At 35.7% G+C, this 17,648-nt stretch overlaps 1 protein-coding gene across 8 annotated transcripts in view; it reads left to right on the top strand.

Moving 5' to 3' along the window:
• The window catches only part of GPHN (gephyrin), a 296,920-nt gene that overhangs the window by 207,546 nt on the left and 71,726 nt on the right, over positions 1-17,648 (top strand). For 4 of the 8 annotated variants that reach the window (XM_037393801.1, XM_037393797.1, XM_037393803.1 and 1 more), the window contains one exon: positions 9,631-9,687. The exons of the other annotated variants lie outside the window; for them this stretch is intronic. In XM_037393801.1, coding sequence (XP_037249698.1) covers positions 9,631-9,687 — 57 coding nt within the window. The remainder of the gene's footprint in view (positions 1-9,630; positions 9,688-17,648) is intronic. 8 annotated transcript variants of the gene reach the window in all.

Below are 17,648 nucleotides of genomic sequence, written 5' to 3'. Positions count from 1 at the left end.
GTACACCATGTCATTGCTGCTTTACTTGCTTTTTTGGTGTGGTTCCATTCTATCGTTCTAAGCACAATAAATGACAGTTCAAAGTACCTCAGATGAGAAGTAGTCATTAAGCAATGAGATGAGGTAAGCCCTATAGCCAATTTATCCAGAAAAGTTGGAAAACATTATTGTAATCCCTAACATACCAAGTCCATTCCATTAAGTAGTCCCATTAAACTGTAGCAATCACTAAACATCAACACACAGTACTAGGAAATCAGAAAATAAAGGTGTTGGAAAAGATAATAGTTTTTAGAATTAAGAGACAGCTGTTCTTTTATCCAGCCTTCTCATAAACAGCCATTTAAAATTTGTTAATACAGTTCATTCTGTTAAATTCAACTTCTTTGGTTGCTTACCCGTCTAATTGCCTCCTTTCTCACAAAGTATGTTAGAAACCCTTTATTTTGTAACTCATGTAAGTCTTAGGTCAATGCTTATCCAACTCTGTATCCTGGATCTCCAAGGAGAAAGTTGTGCCACTTTTTGTTTAGTAAAATATTGGTCATAGGTTGTTCTCCCTGCTTTAATTTTCTATGAAAAGGGAGAAGGCACTGAAGTGCTCCAGGAAATTGTCCCATTTTGAACATCAGCAATCAGTTTAACTAGTGTTGTTTGTTCCTTGAAGAGATTGCATAAGAAAATACTATTTGATTTTTTTCTACATTTCTGCTTTTGTAAAATTAGTAAACTGTAGCAGCACAAATCATGACAAAATTCTGATGACATGTTAAAATGTGATTTCAGAATTGTGTGATCATGAAGATATTAGTACATTCACAGATTACCTGTTGAATTACAATAGTAATGACAGTGATCCAAAAGAATCCCCATATTTATTACATTCAAAATTTATCCTTAATGTCTGAGATTAATTGCCTCTATTTTGCTCACCAATTTAGTCTAATTTTAAAAGGCAAAATACATATTGTCTCTTCAAAAGGGGCATTTATGAATACGGTAGAATGTGATTTCTTCAGTTTTGCTGTTTGTTTGAGAGGAAAGATGTGGCTATTTATCTGTTTCTGATCACTTTCACTGTAGCATTGCATGTTCTTGGACAAGAACTTCTGTAGGCATTTATTGATGTTTACATTTACTGAAACCTGCATATATTTCAGTAAAGAGCTGTTTATTTAAACCAGCAACAGTGGTGACTGTAGGAGTGTATTTATGGGAAAAGTCTATGACAAATTAGGGATCCTTAAGGTGAGAAATTCGAAGCACTTAAATTTGGAGCTTATTTCTCTCCAATGACTGTTTTGGAAACTGGGCCTTCCACTTGAATGCCTTAAAGTAGATCTATGAAAATCATCCCATAAGAAACAGTAACAAATTTGGCAAGATTTCAAACCAGCTGTTGGCAATCTGTCCTTCAAATTTGCACTATTCATTACAGTTTCTCTATTAAGACTGGGTTTTTTTCTTATAAAAATATTTTTTCAAAATGTGAGGAATGCCTTTGAGCAAAGAGTTCTATGCGTTGGCATGGTGGTTCATTGCAACACTTCCTTTGCTTTATGAAGTTCCCAGGCAGCCTCCTTGGACAATAGTTTCATTCAACAGCACCGTCAGTGTGAACAAAGGTTGACCTTGGTCACTTCCCAGGTTACTGTTAGTATCTTTCCACCTAAAAGGTCATATTGTTTTAAGCTTCTGCAAAGTAAATTGAATCCCAGATCTTTCCACCTTATCTTAATCTTCTGAGGTTATTGTCTCACTGCTTTAATTATGTGTTTCCTATAGCTTTAATAGATACACCATTTCCCAGTGTCCTTACCAACCCTTCCGCTTCTTTTTTGCGGCTGAACTCTTCAGTATGGGTAGCTGTGAGGAAATACATGTGACAAGAAGTGTTGCACAGGTTTTCCAAAAACAGCCTTGCCTAGTCAAAAGGATAAAGTACAGGATATTACAGAAATTTGAGAACAGACCTTAAACGCACTTGTCCTCAAAGAGATTTACTCTTCCCTTTAAAGTCCCGCTGGCCCATCTGTTTTCAGAAAGATGGGATTTTTCTTGTTATACTAAGCCCCAGTGCAAACAACTCTCCTTTAATTTTGCTGCTGAAAGTGGTCGAAGAGAGCAAATGCCTTAGCTGGTTTGCGTTATAACCTACCTGTCCCACCATCGGGTCACTTCTAAGTGACTTCATTGATGCAACAGCTTTCACCGTGACCACCAAGGTATCTTTGATAGGAGCTGGCTTAGTGTCTAAAAATGTTTAAAGGACCCTGTCTGCCACTGAACTATGAACAGCCCTATAGGTGCTGCAGCTTTTAGAACTTCAGTTCAGCTTAGGGCAACAAGGTAAAAGAGCAGCACATTCAGAAGTGAATCATCAGTTTGGGAAAGGTATGTGCAAAGAATTCAAAACTTCACTATCTAGTACTTACCACATTTTTATTTTTTCCTTAAATATGAACTTGTTCACTATTTGCCAAGACAGATTTCTGGTATATGTGACAGATGTTGGAATCAATGAGGCTGCTGGCATGGGGGGGGTGGGGGGAGGGGGACCGGGCAAAATGTGCCAGCAGCCAGTGAAAAAACATTCAAAGCAGGGCTGAAATGAGAGGACTGAAAGTATTGAATTGAGAACTTACCTGTAAAGGTTGAGTGGTAGAGCGAAAAGAGTATAGAACAAAGCTGTATTTGTGGCTCTTGAGTGATGAGGCTGCAGGGCTTAGAGTGGTTTGGAGAAGGGTAGGAAGTAGCTTGGAGACGGAGGTAGCAATAGCTTTATGAGAAAAGGTCAGGAAGAACTGGGAGAGAGGTAGCCTTGACTGGGTACAAGGGTTTGGGGAACAGATACGTGACGAGAGAGTTGCGTGACTGAAAGCTCTGGCAGAAGCCAGGTCTGGAAACCCTACTGTAAAACTTGGTCCCATTATGTTTGTGCATGTGTATTCCCTATATAATAAAATGAAGCTCACAATATTTGAACTTAATCAGCTTTCTTGGTGCAGTCTGGTCTCAACAGCACACCGCTTTGTGCAGGCTAATTGCACCTTCTGTTTGCCAGCATTCTTTACAACCAGCGGGAGCCCTTTGTGCAATTTCCATACCATTCCCATTGGGCTGGGCATGCCTCTGCCAAGAGTAGCCATTCGGTTTTGTTACTCATCATTTATAGTCTCTTCATGTCTTGGGCAACATAAAGCCTGTGTATTTTGTTAACTGCATAGTGAAAGTAAGGACCCAACTCTCATATGCCCAGAGCTCCAGTTCGAATGAGATTTAGGACATTAAATCACTAAGAATAGTAGTATAATAGGTAATGTTTCTATTTATTGTAGTGTGTTTTGCCCTGGCTGTGCATTTTACCTACCAACTTTTAGATTTGATTTCTGACCATTAAATTTCACTGAAGTCAATAGATATTTTTAAAGAACAAGGCTGCCACATGTTGTGTAAAATAACCAGTGTAACACAAAATCTCCTGTATAAGGACATGGTTACATTATCTTTGCCATTATGTGTGTTAACAGATCATTGATCTAGTGATGATATTAATGTACTAAACTACAAAACTGCAGGAAAATATCATTACTTTTTGCTGCTGATTGGTCCACTTGCACTGTGTTTATTCCCTCATCTGCACATGGAATGACAGTGTGAGTAGTAGTGCCCTTTTTAAAAAATTAATGTAAAACTTAAAAAGAAAAATATGTGGGTAGTGTGAACAAAATTTATGATGATATGATAATTATGTTTTATTGGCATTCATTAGCATTCATGTACATCATGCTTTTATAGTTTTACCATTTTCAAGAAGTGCAGCAACCCTAATAAAACATTTATGCCTTACTGCAGTATGATGCATAGGTGTGAATATGTTTATTGGTTGAGGATATATGTCTTTGTTCAGAAGCTTGTATTCCCTTTGTTTGAAAATACTCCCCATTTATTTAGGAAGCCCCATCTAATTGGTGTTTGTCTGGCCTAAAACTGGAGAAGTAAAAATACTGTCAAGTGCAGGTCTATTTTTCATGCATGAATTTAGAAGTTATACATAATGCATTTTTTAACTTAAAAGAAATTGATTTGCTGCAATATTAAAAATATATTAAGCTCTTTGTTAGCAATAGAAACTTCTCACTTGATGTAGAACATTGTTCTTATTAGAGAAGAGCATTGTAGTTGGAGATCAGATTTCTGTATCAGAATTTTCCACTGTTGATCAGGCAAGCAAAGGTTGGAAAAAACCCCACCCATATTGTATTTTATTACATATTTGGATGTTGGCAGTCATAGTCCCCAACATCAAATTTGTTGACAAGCAGCATGTAATTAATTCACTAATTAAAATGACTTCTTGCCAGCCATGGAATATTTAGTTTATCCCTTTTTTTCTGGACATCACTGTCTTTCACTTATCTCCAGTTTGTTTTATACTGTGAACTTTGACAAACATTGCTAAGGGTCAGAAAAAGCATTTTCCATCTTCGTATGATCTAATCTCCTTTGGATTCATTTCCCTTATGTGATCTGGCCAATACATAATGTTTTTTGTTCCTGGCCAGCTGATGTAAAATCATGGCCAGTTGGGTTATACTTTTGAGACACTTTTTGTTGTTAATGTGAAATATGTGAGAATTTGTGTGAAAGAATTCAAGAACATTTTTCTGGAACAGTACGGTGTAATAATATGCATAGTATAGTTTTTATGGTTTCTCTTCATCAATTGGACCTCCTTCTTCCATAGTGGAATGCACTATATCAACTTGAGGAATCTGCAAGCTTCTGATAACAAATTGCTGATGACTTCTAAATATCCCTGTACTTAATATACTGTATTTTTCTAAGCCCCTTCCTGGGGGGCTCTTTGAATACATTATAGTTCATATTTAGTTTCTCTTCTTTAATTTTGTGTGTCTTCTGGATGCATTTACCTTTAAGATCATTTTAATGTTGTTTTTCTACACCCACAAACCTTTTCACTGAATCATAGAACATCTCTTTAAGATACAACAGACTGCAGAGAGATTTATCCCATTGTTGTTCTTCCATATTTTGCCTTGGTCAGTTGAGTGGCCCTTGGAATGGGGGGGCAAGGGCAGGGGGGGCGGGCAGGCAGGAACGCAGATTTGGAGTGTATTGTGCAATTCTGAAGGAAGCAAACCAAAGTATGAATCAAATTGCATCACATGCACAGTTTTGCTCTAGGTTTCCAAAACTGATCATTCCTTTTTTACTATGATGCCCTGCAATTTGAGATTAGATGGTAACTGGAAGGAAGTAATGGCAGTTAAAACAAGAAAAACAAGGGGGCAGGTGTCGTCTTTTCTCATACCATGTACAAAGTTGTGAATGTCACTGTTTCGCAGCCAAAATCCTGCTTTAAAAAGGACAACTTCATAAATATTTATTAACAATATGTGTAGTCACATTGACAAACACGATGCGAGCAAGTTTCATGACTTAGGATTCAGTAGAGGATATTCACACCATTTAACTGCACATCCCCTAAGACATCCTAAGTTACGAGGACAAGGGAACTTTTGGTTAGGTGCAATGTCAAGAAGCCGTACCTAGAAGCTGACAGGGACTATTTTTGTGTAAGAAAAGAGAAAATGTTTGTCAATGCAGTTGTCAGGGATATATGGGATAACACATATGGCAGATGCAAAAATGTTTATTTGCAGACCCACTGGTGTAATGTTCCACAAATAATATTAATAGTTTTCTTCAATCATCGTTTATCATTGATCTCTCAGGTAGTGGTCAAGTGGTAGAACAGTATGTTTTTTCATATGTGTACAGCAAATAAACTGAACTTGATTTGGATGCTGTGTAGTATAATCTCTTGCTTTTGATTAACATGATTCCAGCATCGCATGCCCAGGCCCTTGAATAAGGAAACATCTTTTTAAACTACTGCTGTAAAGAGTTTCCATTGCTAGTGTTGCACTTGCTCAGTTTCAGAAAGAAGTAATGCAATCATATCAAAAAGGCTTTGTCATTATGAGCCATGTATGTATTAGCCAGCATTTTGGAAAAAATCTGACAGGAGTTTGGCTTTTGATGACTGTGGATATGCAAACTCATTTCTGAAGGCTTTAGGTCCTGCAAAACTCCAGTTTCTTTATCAGAAGCAGTAAGCAGGGAAACTTTAGAGTATCAAGGACAAGGTATATTATCTGAAAGGGGAAGGAGTCTTAAGACAGATAGTCTTAAGTATTTGAGGCTATTTCTCCGGTTGTGGAAATCTTGCTTTAAACAAATTCAACTAAAGCCAGAATCTCAGATTAGCCTGTTGTTCAGAGCTGTTCTTTCTTCATGATGAGTATATATACTTAATGTTAGGTCTTTTAAATTCTTTTTTCTGAAGTAAAACCAGGGAGAAACAGGGACATTTTTTAGGAGCTGTATTAGAAGGCAGAGGTATATTTATGAAATCATATGTGAGACTTCTGCTTAGAAAACAGTTGCGTCTGTTCTTTGGTACCAAAGTCTTTCACTCATCTAACAAGTTCATTAAGTGTATTTGAGCACTCCACTTTGCTCACTCTTTGGTTCTGATTTTCCTGCTTCCTAAGTTTTCTTCCACTGGCTTCCTATCTCATTGTACTCCCATAACTCCACCTTTTTCTTCAGATATCAGGATAGGGACACCTGTGACTAATCTTCAGTTACCAGCTCCTGCTATTATTCCTTTGTGAATAAGAAAGGGATGTAAATATAATGCATTTATCTTAACTGTCAGTGCATTATACCCTGTCAGTTTCCTGGAATGTTCCCTACACAACACCTTTCTTCCTTCATTACATTGAGTATCTTCATTTTCCTCCTTCAGAATGTTCAAAACCCTCATGTCTTTCAGGTAACATTTTGCCAATAAGTACTTAGTGTTGTTCCTGCCTCATCTCTTAATCCACTCATTTTGCTTGTTTTGTGGTAATAAAAAAAACCCAAACAACAAACCATAAAACCTGAGGCAGAAAGATTTGTTTTCAGTCTCATTGTTGAGGTTCTTTTTATTAGTGCTATATTTTGCTTAGCAGTATTGTTTTAATTTTACAAATAAGTAATAGAAAAATCAAAGGATTCATTTCTAGATCATACAAGTGACTGATGGGGACAGAAGTATACAGAAGTGTACATACTTCAGCATACATTTAGAACATGTATGTGCACATCTTTCATTCTGATCTTTTCTAGCTACACGTGTTCATCTATGATGGGGTTCTTGTGTCTAGCTGAGTTTCTGAAAAACAAGAAGTGTTTCCTGAAATACTAGTTTATCAGTCAGCTTCTAGAACATCATACAGGAGTTGACCAGAGAGAGATAAGGATATACCTGAATTCCTTTCTGTGGCATTTGCCATGAAAATTTAAAAAAAAAAACGGGGGGGGTGGGGGGTGGGGGAGTGTGTAATTCCTACTGTCCCTTGCTTTCTTGGCAATACCCTATTTAATTCCCAGAACAGATGTAGTATAACTTGTGCAGTACTTACATCACTCTCTTTCATTCCTTGAGAAGCATCCAGGCTGCATTCTGCAAGGCTCCTGTGGAAAACATGTTATCATGTATATTGACTGTGCCATGGATGTAAAACAAGAGTTGACCTTAGGCTACCTTGTGAGCTTTTATAATTTCACTGCTCACAACGTACAAATTGCGTATGTATTCCTTTATGTATTTTGAAGAAAGAAAGAGTAAATAATGTCAGTTATATACACCTGTAATATCTCCGATCTCATTTATGACTGAATCTTAAACCTTCAGCACAACTTGAGCAGCCACAATACCCACATTGGTAAGTAATAGAAGAAAAACTGAAGGGCAATGCATATTGCTGTCACAACTTTTTCCCAGGTTGCTGTGGTATGTAGCATTTTTCTTAATGTCCTAGTTCCATGTCCTTATGTGAGATTATCAGCATTTATTTTTTCTTATTTTTCAAAACAAAAATAAATGTGTTTTTTTTTTTAAAGTTTCAAATTGATAACATGAATTGGGGTTCTACTCGATTATGTCTTACTGTCTGGAACTGGTAATATCTCAACCAAGATATTGTTCCAAGTATCTTTGCTCTAACTCCTGTTGTTTTCTTTTCAAATAAGGGTCATTTTTTCCCTCTTGAGGCTTCTATCTTTTTTTAAAAAAAAATAGGAAAAATATAGCAACTAGGTTGCAGCTGCATATATTTTAATTTAATCTGTCCTCTAAAGGAGACATACTATATTTAAGAAATACAGTTTTTTGTTGGTTGGCGTACTAGAATTGCTTGGAGATTTGCTTGGAGCCCCATGAAAAGAGTAATGTGGGTGTTTCACTTGAGAGTTCAGAACAAATGCTATTTTAATGCCATAAGATGAGGGAAGGAAAGCAACAATTTACATAAATGGTTCTAGTGTATTTTGCTAGGGGACATTCTATCAGAACTAAATATTTCAATTGTTAATATATTACTTAGTTGCATTACTTTCTTGAGAATCGAGTGCAAGTAAAAAAGCATTCAGTTGACTGTGTTTTGAATATGAATTTCTCCCTTTTGCATGGGTCAGGTATAAAGAAACAGGGCAATCTAACTTGTGCTTTTGCAAATGTGCTCCAGAGAGCATAAAGCATAGTTGAATTTCTGTGGTTCATTCAGTCTTCGGCTTCCTTGCTGAGATTTCTTAAAAAAAGACAGTTAATGTGCTTTGAAAGGGTTCACCTCAGTTCTGTGGGACTTTGTTTTACGTAAGCTATGAAACAACCACCAGATATTAAAAACTTTCAATTCAGTCTTGACTCAGACTAGGATATCCCTAAAGTCATTTTTATTGTCTTCTTCCTCTCTACTTCAAATGACACAAGTTTAATTTATCAGTAAAAGAGGTATAATTACTGGATTGAGCAATCTGAAAAGAACTTTTGCTGTAAATAAATGATTTATTTTACATGCTTCCAACAATATGAAGCCTTTTGAGCAGCTACCTCATTTGTTTCCATCCTCTGCACCATTTAGGAAAAAAACATATATAATGAAGGAAAAGTAATCAGGTAGGAGATGTGGGGAGCGAGGTTATAATGTGGTATATTTAAAATAAAAATCTAATGTTGGTCTGGCATTAAAATTTTCTGGTTGGGCAGCATAATTTTTAACTGGGAATCTTGATAGCAGTGGCTAAAAATCTCTAGGCCTGGGTCAATAGGAATCTGTATTGCATTCTGTCAGGTATCAATCATGATACTTGCCAGGCCTGATACTCCCAGTCATAGAATTCTATGATCATACGATTTGTAGAAGGTATAGGGTGTTTTTTTCTTCAGTTAGTGTTTTAGGACATCATTACTCTTCATATCCAAACCAGATAAGTAACATGTATTCTTTCAGAAATGTTAGTGAATTCAGCATGCAACATATGTGCCAGATTGGTAATATACTGAAATACAAATGGTCAACAAAGCAAGTTTTAAATGCCATGGTAAAGCATCATTTATTCCAGAAATTAGAGTCTGTGTCTTTGTCCTCTAGAGGTGTCTCAGAGAGTCAAATTGATGTCTTGCATGTACTGCTAACTGATTGTGTGGAAATTTTTTTAAGTTCACTTTTTCTTTATTCTTCTGTCTTTTTTACCCATCTTCCCCCATTGTAGCAAATTAGACGGCCGGATGAAAGCAAAGGAGTTGCTAGTAGAGTTGGATCCCTCAAAGTAAATATGTTTCTAACATTTATTTTGCAAGTTTTCTTCTATAGCCTACACTTTTCCTTTTGAAGGGGGAGGTGAGGGGAGGGAGGGAAGGGGCTTTTCCATTTCTCACCATCCCATCATTTTTATTTCAGTATTCTTATTGCTGTTGGGTCACATTTTGTTTGTTTCTGTGCTACACATAGAACAAACTACTGAAGGCAAGCTGCCAATTAGTTAGCTTTGAATGTCACCACAAATAAGAGATAGTAACAACTTTCTTGAAATGCCTATAATTTGGTGATCATGATTAAACCACTTCTCTGATCTGTGTTGTTTGTTAACTGCCTGTTACATGGAGAAGTGACTTACTCATCTTCAGACTACTGCTTCCCATCTTGAAACATAGTTAAATTTTTATAGTGCTCACACTTTCTGTGTTTAATTCTGCAAAGGGCCGTTACAAGAGAGTTGAATATTTCATGTATGTCTAGTCTTTAAATCAGAACAAATCCAACTAAATAGAGGAAATGAGAGAGGTTCATGTAAGGCTAACAAGAATGGAGCCACTGTTTTGCTAATAATTAGTCCCTTCTGCCTTTTTTATGTTTGTACAAAGATACTCAAATATTTAGAGCACTTAACAGGCAGATATCTAAATCAGTACCCACCACGCATAGTGTTGCACCCTAATAAATGCTTCAAAACACAGGACGTAATCTATACCAAGATGCTGATCATATGCAGTCCAAGCCATTCTGTTCGGGTTCCATCTCAACAGTTGCCTCTTTCAGCCATCCAATTTTTCACTTTTTTCCACATTATTTCCTTTTAGCACTTTCTCAAGCACCATTTATTTCGGTTTTCTTCTGTATTCTCCTTGCCTTTCCTGCCTTCTTGGTTTTTAATCTTTTGGTTTGGTTTTGTATGTGAGTGTATTGCCTTTGTTCCAGGACAAGCCATCCTCTCCATTCTCTTAACACTGCTCTGCAGCTGCTCTTTGTGAAAATGTTATTTCACTGAGCATAAAGAAGGTGAGGGAAAGGATTAATTATGCACCTCTTTCCAGTGATGCCACCATTTAAATTGATCTCAGTGCAGAAAAAGAAGCCAGTTGTTATTTATTTATACAAGTTATAGCCAGAGGCATCTATAGCATTCCTCACTGTCTGTGAGGCTTTATCTTTTCACCTTGTTTGGGGGGAAGAGGTTTCTGTTACAGTGTAGATGAGAAGAGCGCTGTACATGAATGAGGCACTGTTTCAGTGGGAGATGTTCAGGACCACTGAATTCACATGGAGGAAAATGCAAGACAGCCACAGTTTTTAGAGCTGTTTTTGAAAACTGTGGATGTAATTACTGTGACCTGTGCATTTTAATGGGTCATCGCTTACAATTCTAAATGCATAGTGCAAATACATATGCAGAAGATGTAGCTTATTTAGGTGGTGGGATTCACCTATCGTTTTTATGAGTACTTGCTGGCACATAATTTATGATTATTATTTCTAGAGCTGTTTGCCCAGGATTTAATTTCATGACCTAAAAGATACTTAGACACAAAATCTTACATGAATATCCTTATAGAAAACTGCAAATCCTAATTGAGGTTCCCAAACACAAAAATGAAAAAGTTATTTTTGCTGGAAATAAATTCTAGAACACAGCCTTGCCAATAAATAAGCAAAGAAATAAAGAAATAAATAAACAGTGTAGCAGAGATTCAATAGCTTTAGAATTATCTGTCCATTGATTTTTCAGGGTTTTTTTCCTGTATTGATAAAAGAGCAATGTTAACCAAGCAGAAGTATCTTGTTCCAGATTCCAAGTTTACTGAGCTTGTAAGTCTGTGTTGTTCAAAGCACTTTGATGTTTTGAAATTTTTTTGCCAGAGGCAGTGAGAAATGCGTTATGGTATGATTTATTAAAAAAAAACAAAAAAACCCCAAAAACAAACAAACAAACAAACAAAAAAACCACTAAAAACAAACAACCCAAAAATCAACCCACAAACACAAAAATCAAAAGACAAAAAAGGTGACAAGAGGTTGCTTTTTCAATTCATTTTCTGATGTTTACATGTAGCTCCATCGAAAGCTGGAGGAGCTCAGAGATCACCTAGAAGGCAATGTCAAAGGATGCTCTCTCCGAGTAAATGTACGATTTCACTCGGTGATCTGTTTTTTTTAAAACTTCCGCTGACTGGTAACACCAAATCTGAGTGGTTTGTCCTCTCATCCTCATCTTTTTCCTTTCTCTCTCTCTTTCTCCCTTTGTGTTTTCTTTCTTTTCTGGCTGGGGTTTCATTTAAATGTGTGTGAGAAACCAGACCTAATTGACAAGGTTTGTTTAAAAAATATCTACTGCATTTTAATGAATGCTAATCAAACTGCTTGGCTTTACAGCAACCTAAAATCCCAAGCAATCCCTTTCCAAAACTGAAGTTGCATATCTAGAAGTTTTCTGAATATTTAACTTAGCAACAAATAAAATAGATCTCCTTAATTTAAAGGATAAAAGTATCTTCTGCCAGTGATTGATAGCCTTACCTGAACTGAAAACTGTGGCTCATATAAGGTAACCCAAAAGCATATAGGTTCACATGTACCTCTGTCTTTACCTTTAATCTTTTTGGGTCCCTACTTTATCTCACAAAATAGGTTAACATTTGGGGGTTTAGTATTTTGGGTTTGTAGCAGACTAATAAAAAAAAAGATCTGCAGCATATTTCTTATGTGTTTTAGGTTTATTCTTTAATGAAAAAAAATGTGAAAAAAGGATTAGGATCTAGCATGTCAGTTATGACACCCCTATAAAGTTGCCTATTTTTCACAGAAATCTTTAATAAAGCAAATCAAATCCAACATAACAATACAGACAGCAGTACCTTGTGTTTAGTAGTTCACGTCATAAATTAAGATCACCTTTTCAGTAATTCTGTAGAAATGAGTTTAAACTGCCTAATTTAAGGTATAATGAAAATGACAAAAAAAAAAAAAGGGACAGTTGTAAGCATAGTAGATGTGAAAGTTAGTAACCCTTTATCTCTTTGCACATTCATCCAGTGAAGATTCTCAGAATAATTTCTTTAAATTCGTGTCCTGTTTGTGTCTTCCATACACTATGACTGTTGTCATTCTCAGCACTATCATTCTCTAATGCATAATCCACTATGGTTATACAGTGCAAGATAATTTTGGTAATGATAATGATTTGATAATTTTTACCCCTTTTGGATGCTTTTGCATATTCAGCTATGTATTTGGCATAAAGTTGATTTCTGCTCATTGTCAAATAAAGTCACTGAGTTTATAGTCTTTGCAGGTCAAATACAAGGAAATTGAGCTGTTAATATATTGCAGCTTTTTATAAAATAAATTTAATTAAAGGACTGTATCTTTTCCCTGGAAAATCTTTTAGAATCAATTTTTTGGGGGAATAAACCATGATATTTTAGATTTGGTGGCAACTCAAATTTAGTAGTCCTAATCAAGATAAAGCAAGTTCCTTTATTTTAGATTCCTCGCTCTTAAATTAATGATTTAGTACTAGTGAATAAATGTAAAGCCAGAAAAATACTATGCCATGAAATTTTGTACAACAAAAAAGATTATTTCAGAGATTGTCACATGGGGAAGAATTTCAAATGAAAACCTGTGACCACATTAGCCATGACAAATGAGTTGTCATGAAATTATTCTGTTGCTCTGTGCCACTTTTTCTGTTATTTCGTGGCCATACACTACACACACACACACAATGTAATAAGGAGGTCAGACTGTGAACTAAGAAACCTTTCAGTTCCTTAAAACAAGCAGGACACATTGCAAGTAAAATCACATACAGCTAAAACCTGCTGCTTTGTCACTGCTGCTCTGCTTCATGCTGTAATTATGAGTGTTTTACATAAGGCAACTTTTAAAAGACGATATACAAATGACTGATCAAAGAAAAGAACAAATCCTTATTAATAGTGGACAATTGGAAAGAAAATAATGAGGGATCTGTTAAATATTTCATCTTTTAAATTATTTTAATCTCTTCCATATTGCTTTTGGAAAGGGGTTTAAATGTAAGTTGTTAATACTCCTACAATGTGGCAAATGTATTGAATGGTGTGGGAGGGGGAGCATATAGTATCTGATGGCCAGCCCCATAAGTAAAAATGAAATGCTATTGCACAATTGTGTATGCTATTAAGGTGGAACCTTTGTTCCAGAATGAACTGCAAAGTCATGCTTTTCAGATTAAATTCAAAGGCCATTGGAAATAAGTAGGAAATGTTGGAATTCTGCAGAATATCCCAGATTCCACCAAAAGTTTAGAAACCCTGCCAAATAATTAAAATAAAATTGCACTGAAAATCGGAATTAAGCACTTTGGGGGTTTTAGGAGTTTTCATTTTAAAACACTACTTTCAATATCAGCAGTAGCACGTAACAAAAAAAGTTATCCTGACCTGAGATTTGTTTTCTATTTCTTCTTGAGACATTCATTAATCTTCCTTGCAGCTATTCCAGTTCTTTTCATGTCTTAATCCTTTGACCACTCCCAGAGACCAGTGTTTGAAGCTTAATATTGTTCAGAGAAATAATGTTCAGAGACCAGTTTCTGAACTTAAATATTGTTCAGAGAAATTAAGTTTTCTGTCACTTGGACAAGTTGTCATTCCCCTACTGTTCAAATCCATGTAGCAGTAGCAAATAAGTGCATTAGCTAGTGAGATGACCAACAGTGAAACCACTGCTTGTTTTCTATTTTAGAACTCAAAATACCTGCTAAAATTGATACCTTCCTGAAAGTATGGAATTAATCTGAAATTCAACAGAACTATACTGCTTCAGTCTGTGTTTTGAAGATTTTTTTTTGTGAATTGTACAGGCTCAGAATTTTAAATGCAAGTTTAAATTTTGTAGAAAAATATTACAGAAAGCTTATCAGGAAAAAAAAAATTAAATCTAAGTGTAGAGGTTCTACACAGAGTTCCCAAGTAATATGCCAAACAATTTTTGTGTGGCTTTTGGCCAGCATGGTTCCAAATCAAAGGTTCTGGTTTTGTTCAAGACAAATATTCTCAGAATTCATAGCAGAGGCCAGATACTGTCCACAGATGATTTTTAATGAAACCGGGATTATAATTTTTCATACAGAGCTGTATTTCTCAGAGTCTGTGGTCTTCTGCACTGTGTTCTGTCTTTAAGTACCTGCATTCTTTGATCACGGTGAAGGATTGCATTCACAGGGCTTTTACTCCTGTTCTTAATATTCCGTTATTAAAGACCTGAGTCAAGCCAGTAAGGTCCTCAAACTAACAACAAATTGCCCTTGCAGCCTTTGAATCAGATTCTCAGTTGGTGTAAATAGGCATAGCTCTTTTTAAATCATTCTCACAGTGGGGAATTTCTGTGACTGACAATGCGGCCCTTTTACTTGGATGTTCATGGGGGAAAAGACCCCAACAGCTCAAATGTTAGCACGTTAGTTTCACCTAACACAATATGTAGGGATTGTCACGTAGCATACAAAATAAGGAGAGCTGCTCCCTCTCTTAAACTGAAAGAATCAATCACTGGAGTTCATATATGACAATAAATTGTAAGCTGAGCAGGTAATAGATTGCCAAATTATCAAAGGAGGTTAGAAAAGTACTGGCAGTTAATTTTAGTAACACAAAAGCAATGCATTCTAAAATGCTGAAATTGGGCACATGGTCAAAAATGGAGACTAGTTAGTGAGAAATCAATGACATAGAAATGATCAGGAAACGCTACGTGTGCAGCATATTAAACAGTCTCGTTGCACGATCCTGTTGAAAATAAAACAAACAGCAATCACTATGTGCAGAAGTGTAGTATGAGCATAATCCTTTCCTCAAGAACATTAGATCATTTTGAGGTTAGAACCTTTGATTTCATCACTATAAGTAAACAAGATAGGTAAATTGAGAGTCTGTACATATATGAATAAGAGCAAAGTGTTTGGAGTGAGTGAAATTATGAGATAAAAGAAAATTGTGTGTGTGTTAGCATAGGGAGAAAGAAAATACACAAATATCTTATTGAAGGGAATATTATAATTTGCTTCTATAGAACTGGAGCTATAATAAAAAAATACAAAATTATTTGAATTGATTAAATACTAATGGGAATAAGACTGAAGTTAAATGGTAAATGTAGCTTAGATATTAATTAAAATATGGATAATTAGATCACAAGATAATTTAACAAGGAAAGTAATAGCATTCTACTTACAGTAGTTGTCTAAGAGATTAAAGAAGTACACAGGTGTCTAACATACCCGTTGTAAGTTAGTGTGAGGAGGAGACAAGATGAGCCAAGTTCATTAAAACTTTGTGGACTATGATTCCAAACCTCCTCATTGTTATCTCTGTTTATCTAGTTGCTGATACTTCAAAAACTGCTGCTGTGTTGTTTCTTGCTGTTACTGTATTCTTTGGATGCTTACCTGCAAAACTGAAGCTAGTGGTTTATCTTTGTCCACGCTATTGCAAGACAAACCATGGGATCAGTGGTTGGACATTATTTATGAGAATCTGGATTAGAGATTCATCTGAAAGCCTTGGGTGAATAGCAGAACCCTTGTTAAGAGAAAAAACATACCTTATCTCTCTTAGAAAGCTTTCAAAGCAATGTTTCTAGAAAGAGTTGTTGCTCTGTCAAAAAGGGTTCTTTCTTTTTTCTTTTTCCTTTTTTTCTTTTTTTTTACAAAATAGACTGTTTAAGAATAATATTCCTTAAAACTGAATTTTCTGCGCTTTATATTTGTCTGAAGGAATTTTACATTTTTGACATAACCCTCCTGCAGATTATCTGCCTATAAGAAAAAATTTCTTCAGGTGAAGAAAGTGCTAAGTGTGTGTGAACTTTTAAGGTGGTGGGAAGTGATTCAGATTCCCATAGTAATGTTATCTAGAAGAGCAAATGAAATACACAGTGCCAGAAAGGAGCAAAAATACTTTCAGAGTATTAAAAAATTTTAAGTGGTGAAAGAACAGCTGTGTAAGAGTGTATAATGGAGACATAAATGAACACAGACAAATGTGACTGTAGAATTTTTCTGGAAGTGGTGTTTTATTTTTTTATGAAGAATTATGAAATACCAATTTGAGATTGAAGAATATTCATGAGAGACTTTTTACGGGTACCATACTCTGCTCAGTCCATCATAATACCTAAGTCAGCAAGTGATCACTATTAATCTATGTGGAAATTCTTGCTGGGTTCATCTTTACCACAAATGTATCCTGACTGCTGTACACATACTAATTTTGTTGAAGTCTGAGGATGTCTTGCTGGGGCTTCTGATAATTCATTTTTCCACCACTAGAAAAAAAACCAACATATTTTTAATGCCTTTATAAGAACTGTATCTTTTAAAATTTCATTTATTAGGCTGCTTTTACTCTTTTCACAGCAAGTTGTCATCAGATCATTGTTAATCTGACAAAAGTTAGGGAAAAAGACAACCACAGTTTAGGAACCAAACTACTTTTTGTAATTGAAACATGAAATGTTTCAGCCGAAGAAGGGATTTTCAGGTTTGTTAGGAAAAGAAGTCCTAGAAGTAACTGGAGAGTCTTTTCTTACGCTTGAGTTGTCTGAGTGATTGATAGTATAGAAAAATGAATATCTTGTATAAACAAAGTGTTTCTTAAGCAATCAGTAAAACTGTAGTGTTACCAATTAATTGCTGTTTGTGCCGAGAGCTTTCAACAATGGACATTGTCTCTCAGGAATCACAGCACTTTACATTGCTTAGGTCCATAATCTGCAGATTTCTACTGACTTACATCTGGCCCTTAGTCATTTAACTTGGCAAGATATTCTGGTTTTTGGAGCAGTGAGATTGAAGAAAACCTCCATTGTCAAAATGCTCTTTCTGAGCATCTGAAAACATAAAAAACATACAGGGAAGGATAGGGCCTCTAATGAGTTTTCACATTGTACCTGTTGCAGAGTTAGAAT

Source organism: Falco rusticolus, chromosome 7 (genome assembly GCF_015220075.1).
Source record: "Falco rusticolus isolate bFalRus1 chromosome 7, bFalRus1.pri, whole genome shotgun sequence".
Taxonomy (NCBI): Eukaryota; Metazoa; Chordata; class Aves; order Falconiformes; family Falconidae; genus Falco; species Falco rusticolus.
This window is presented reverse-complemented; position numbering and strand designations above follow the sequence as displayed.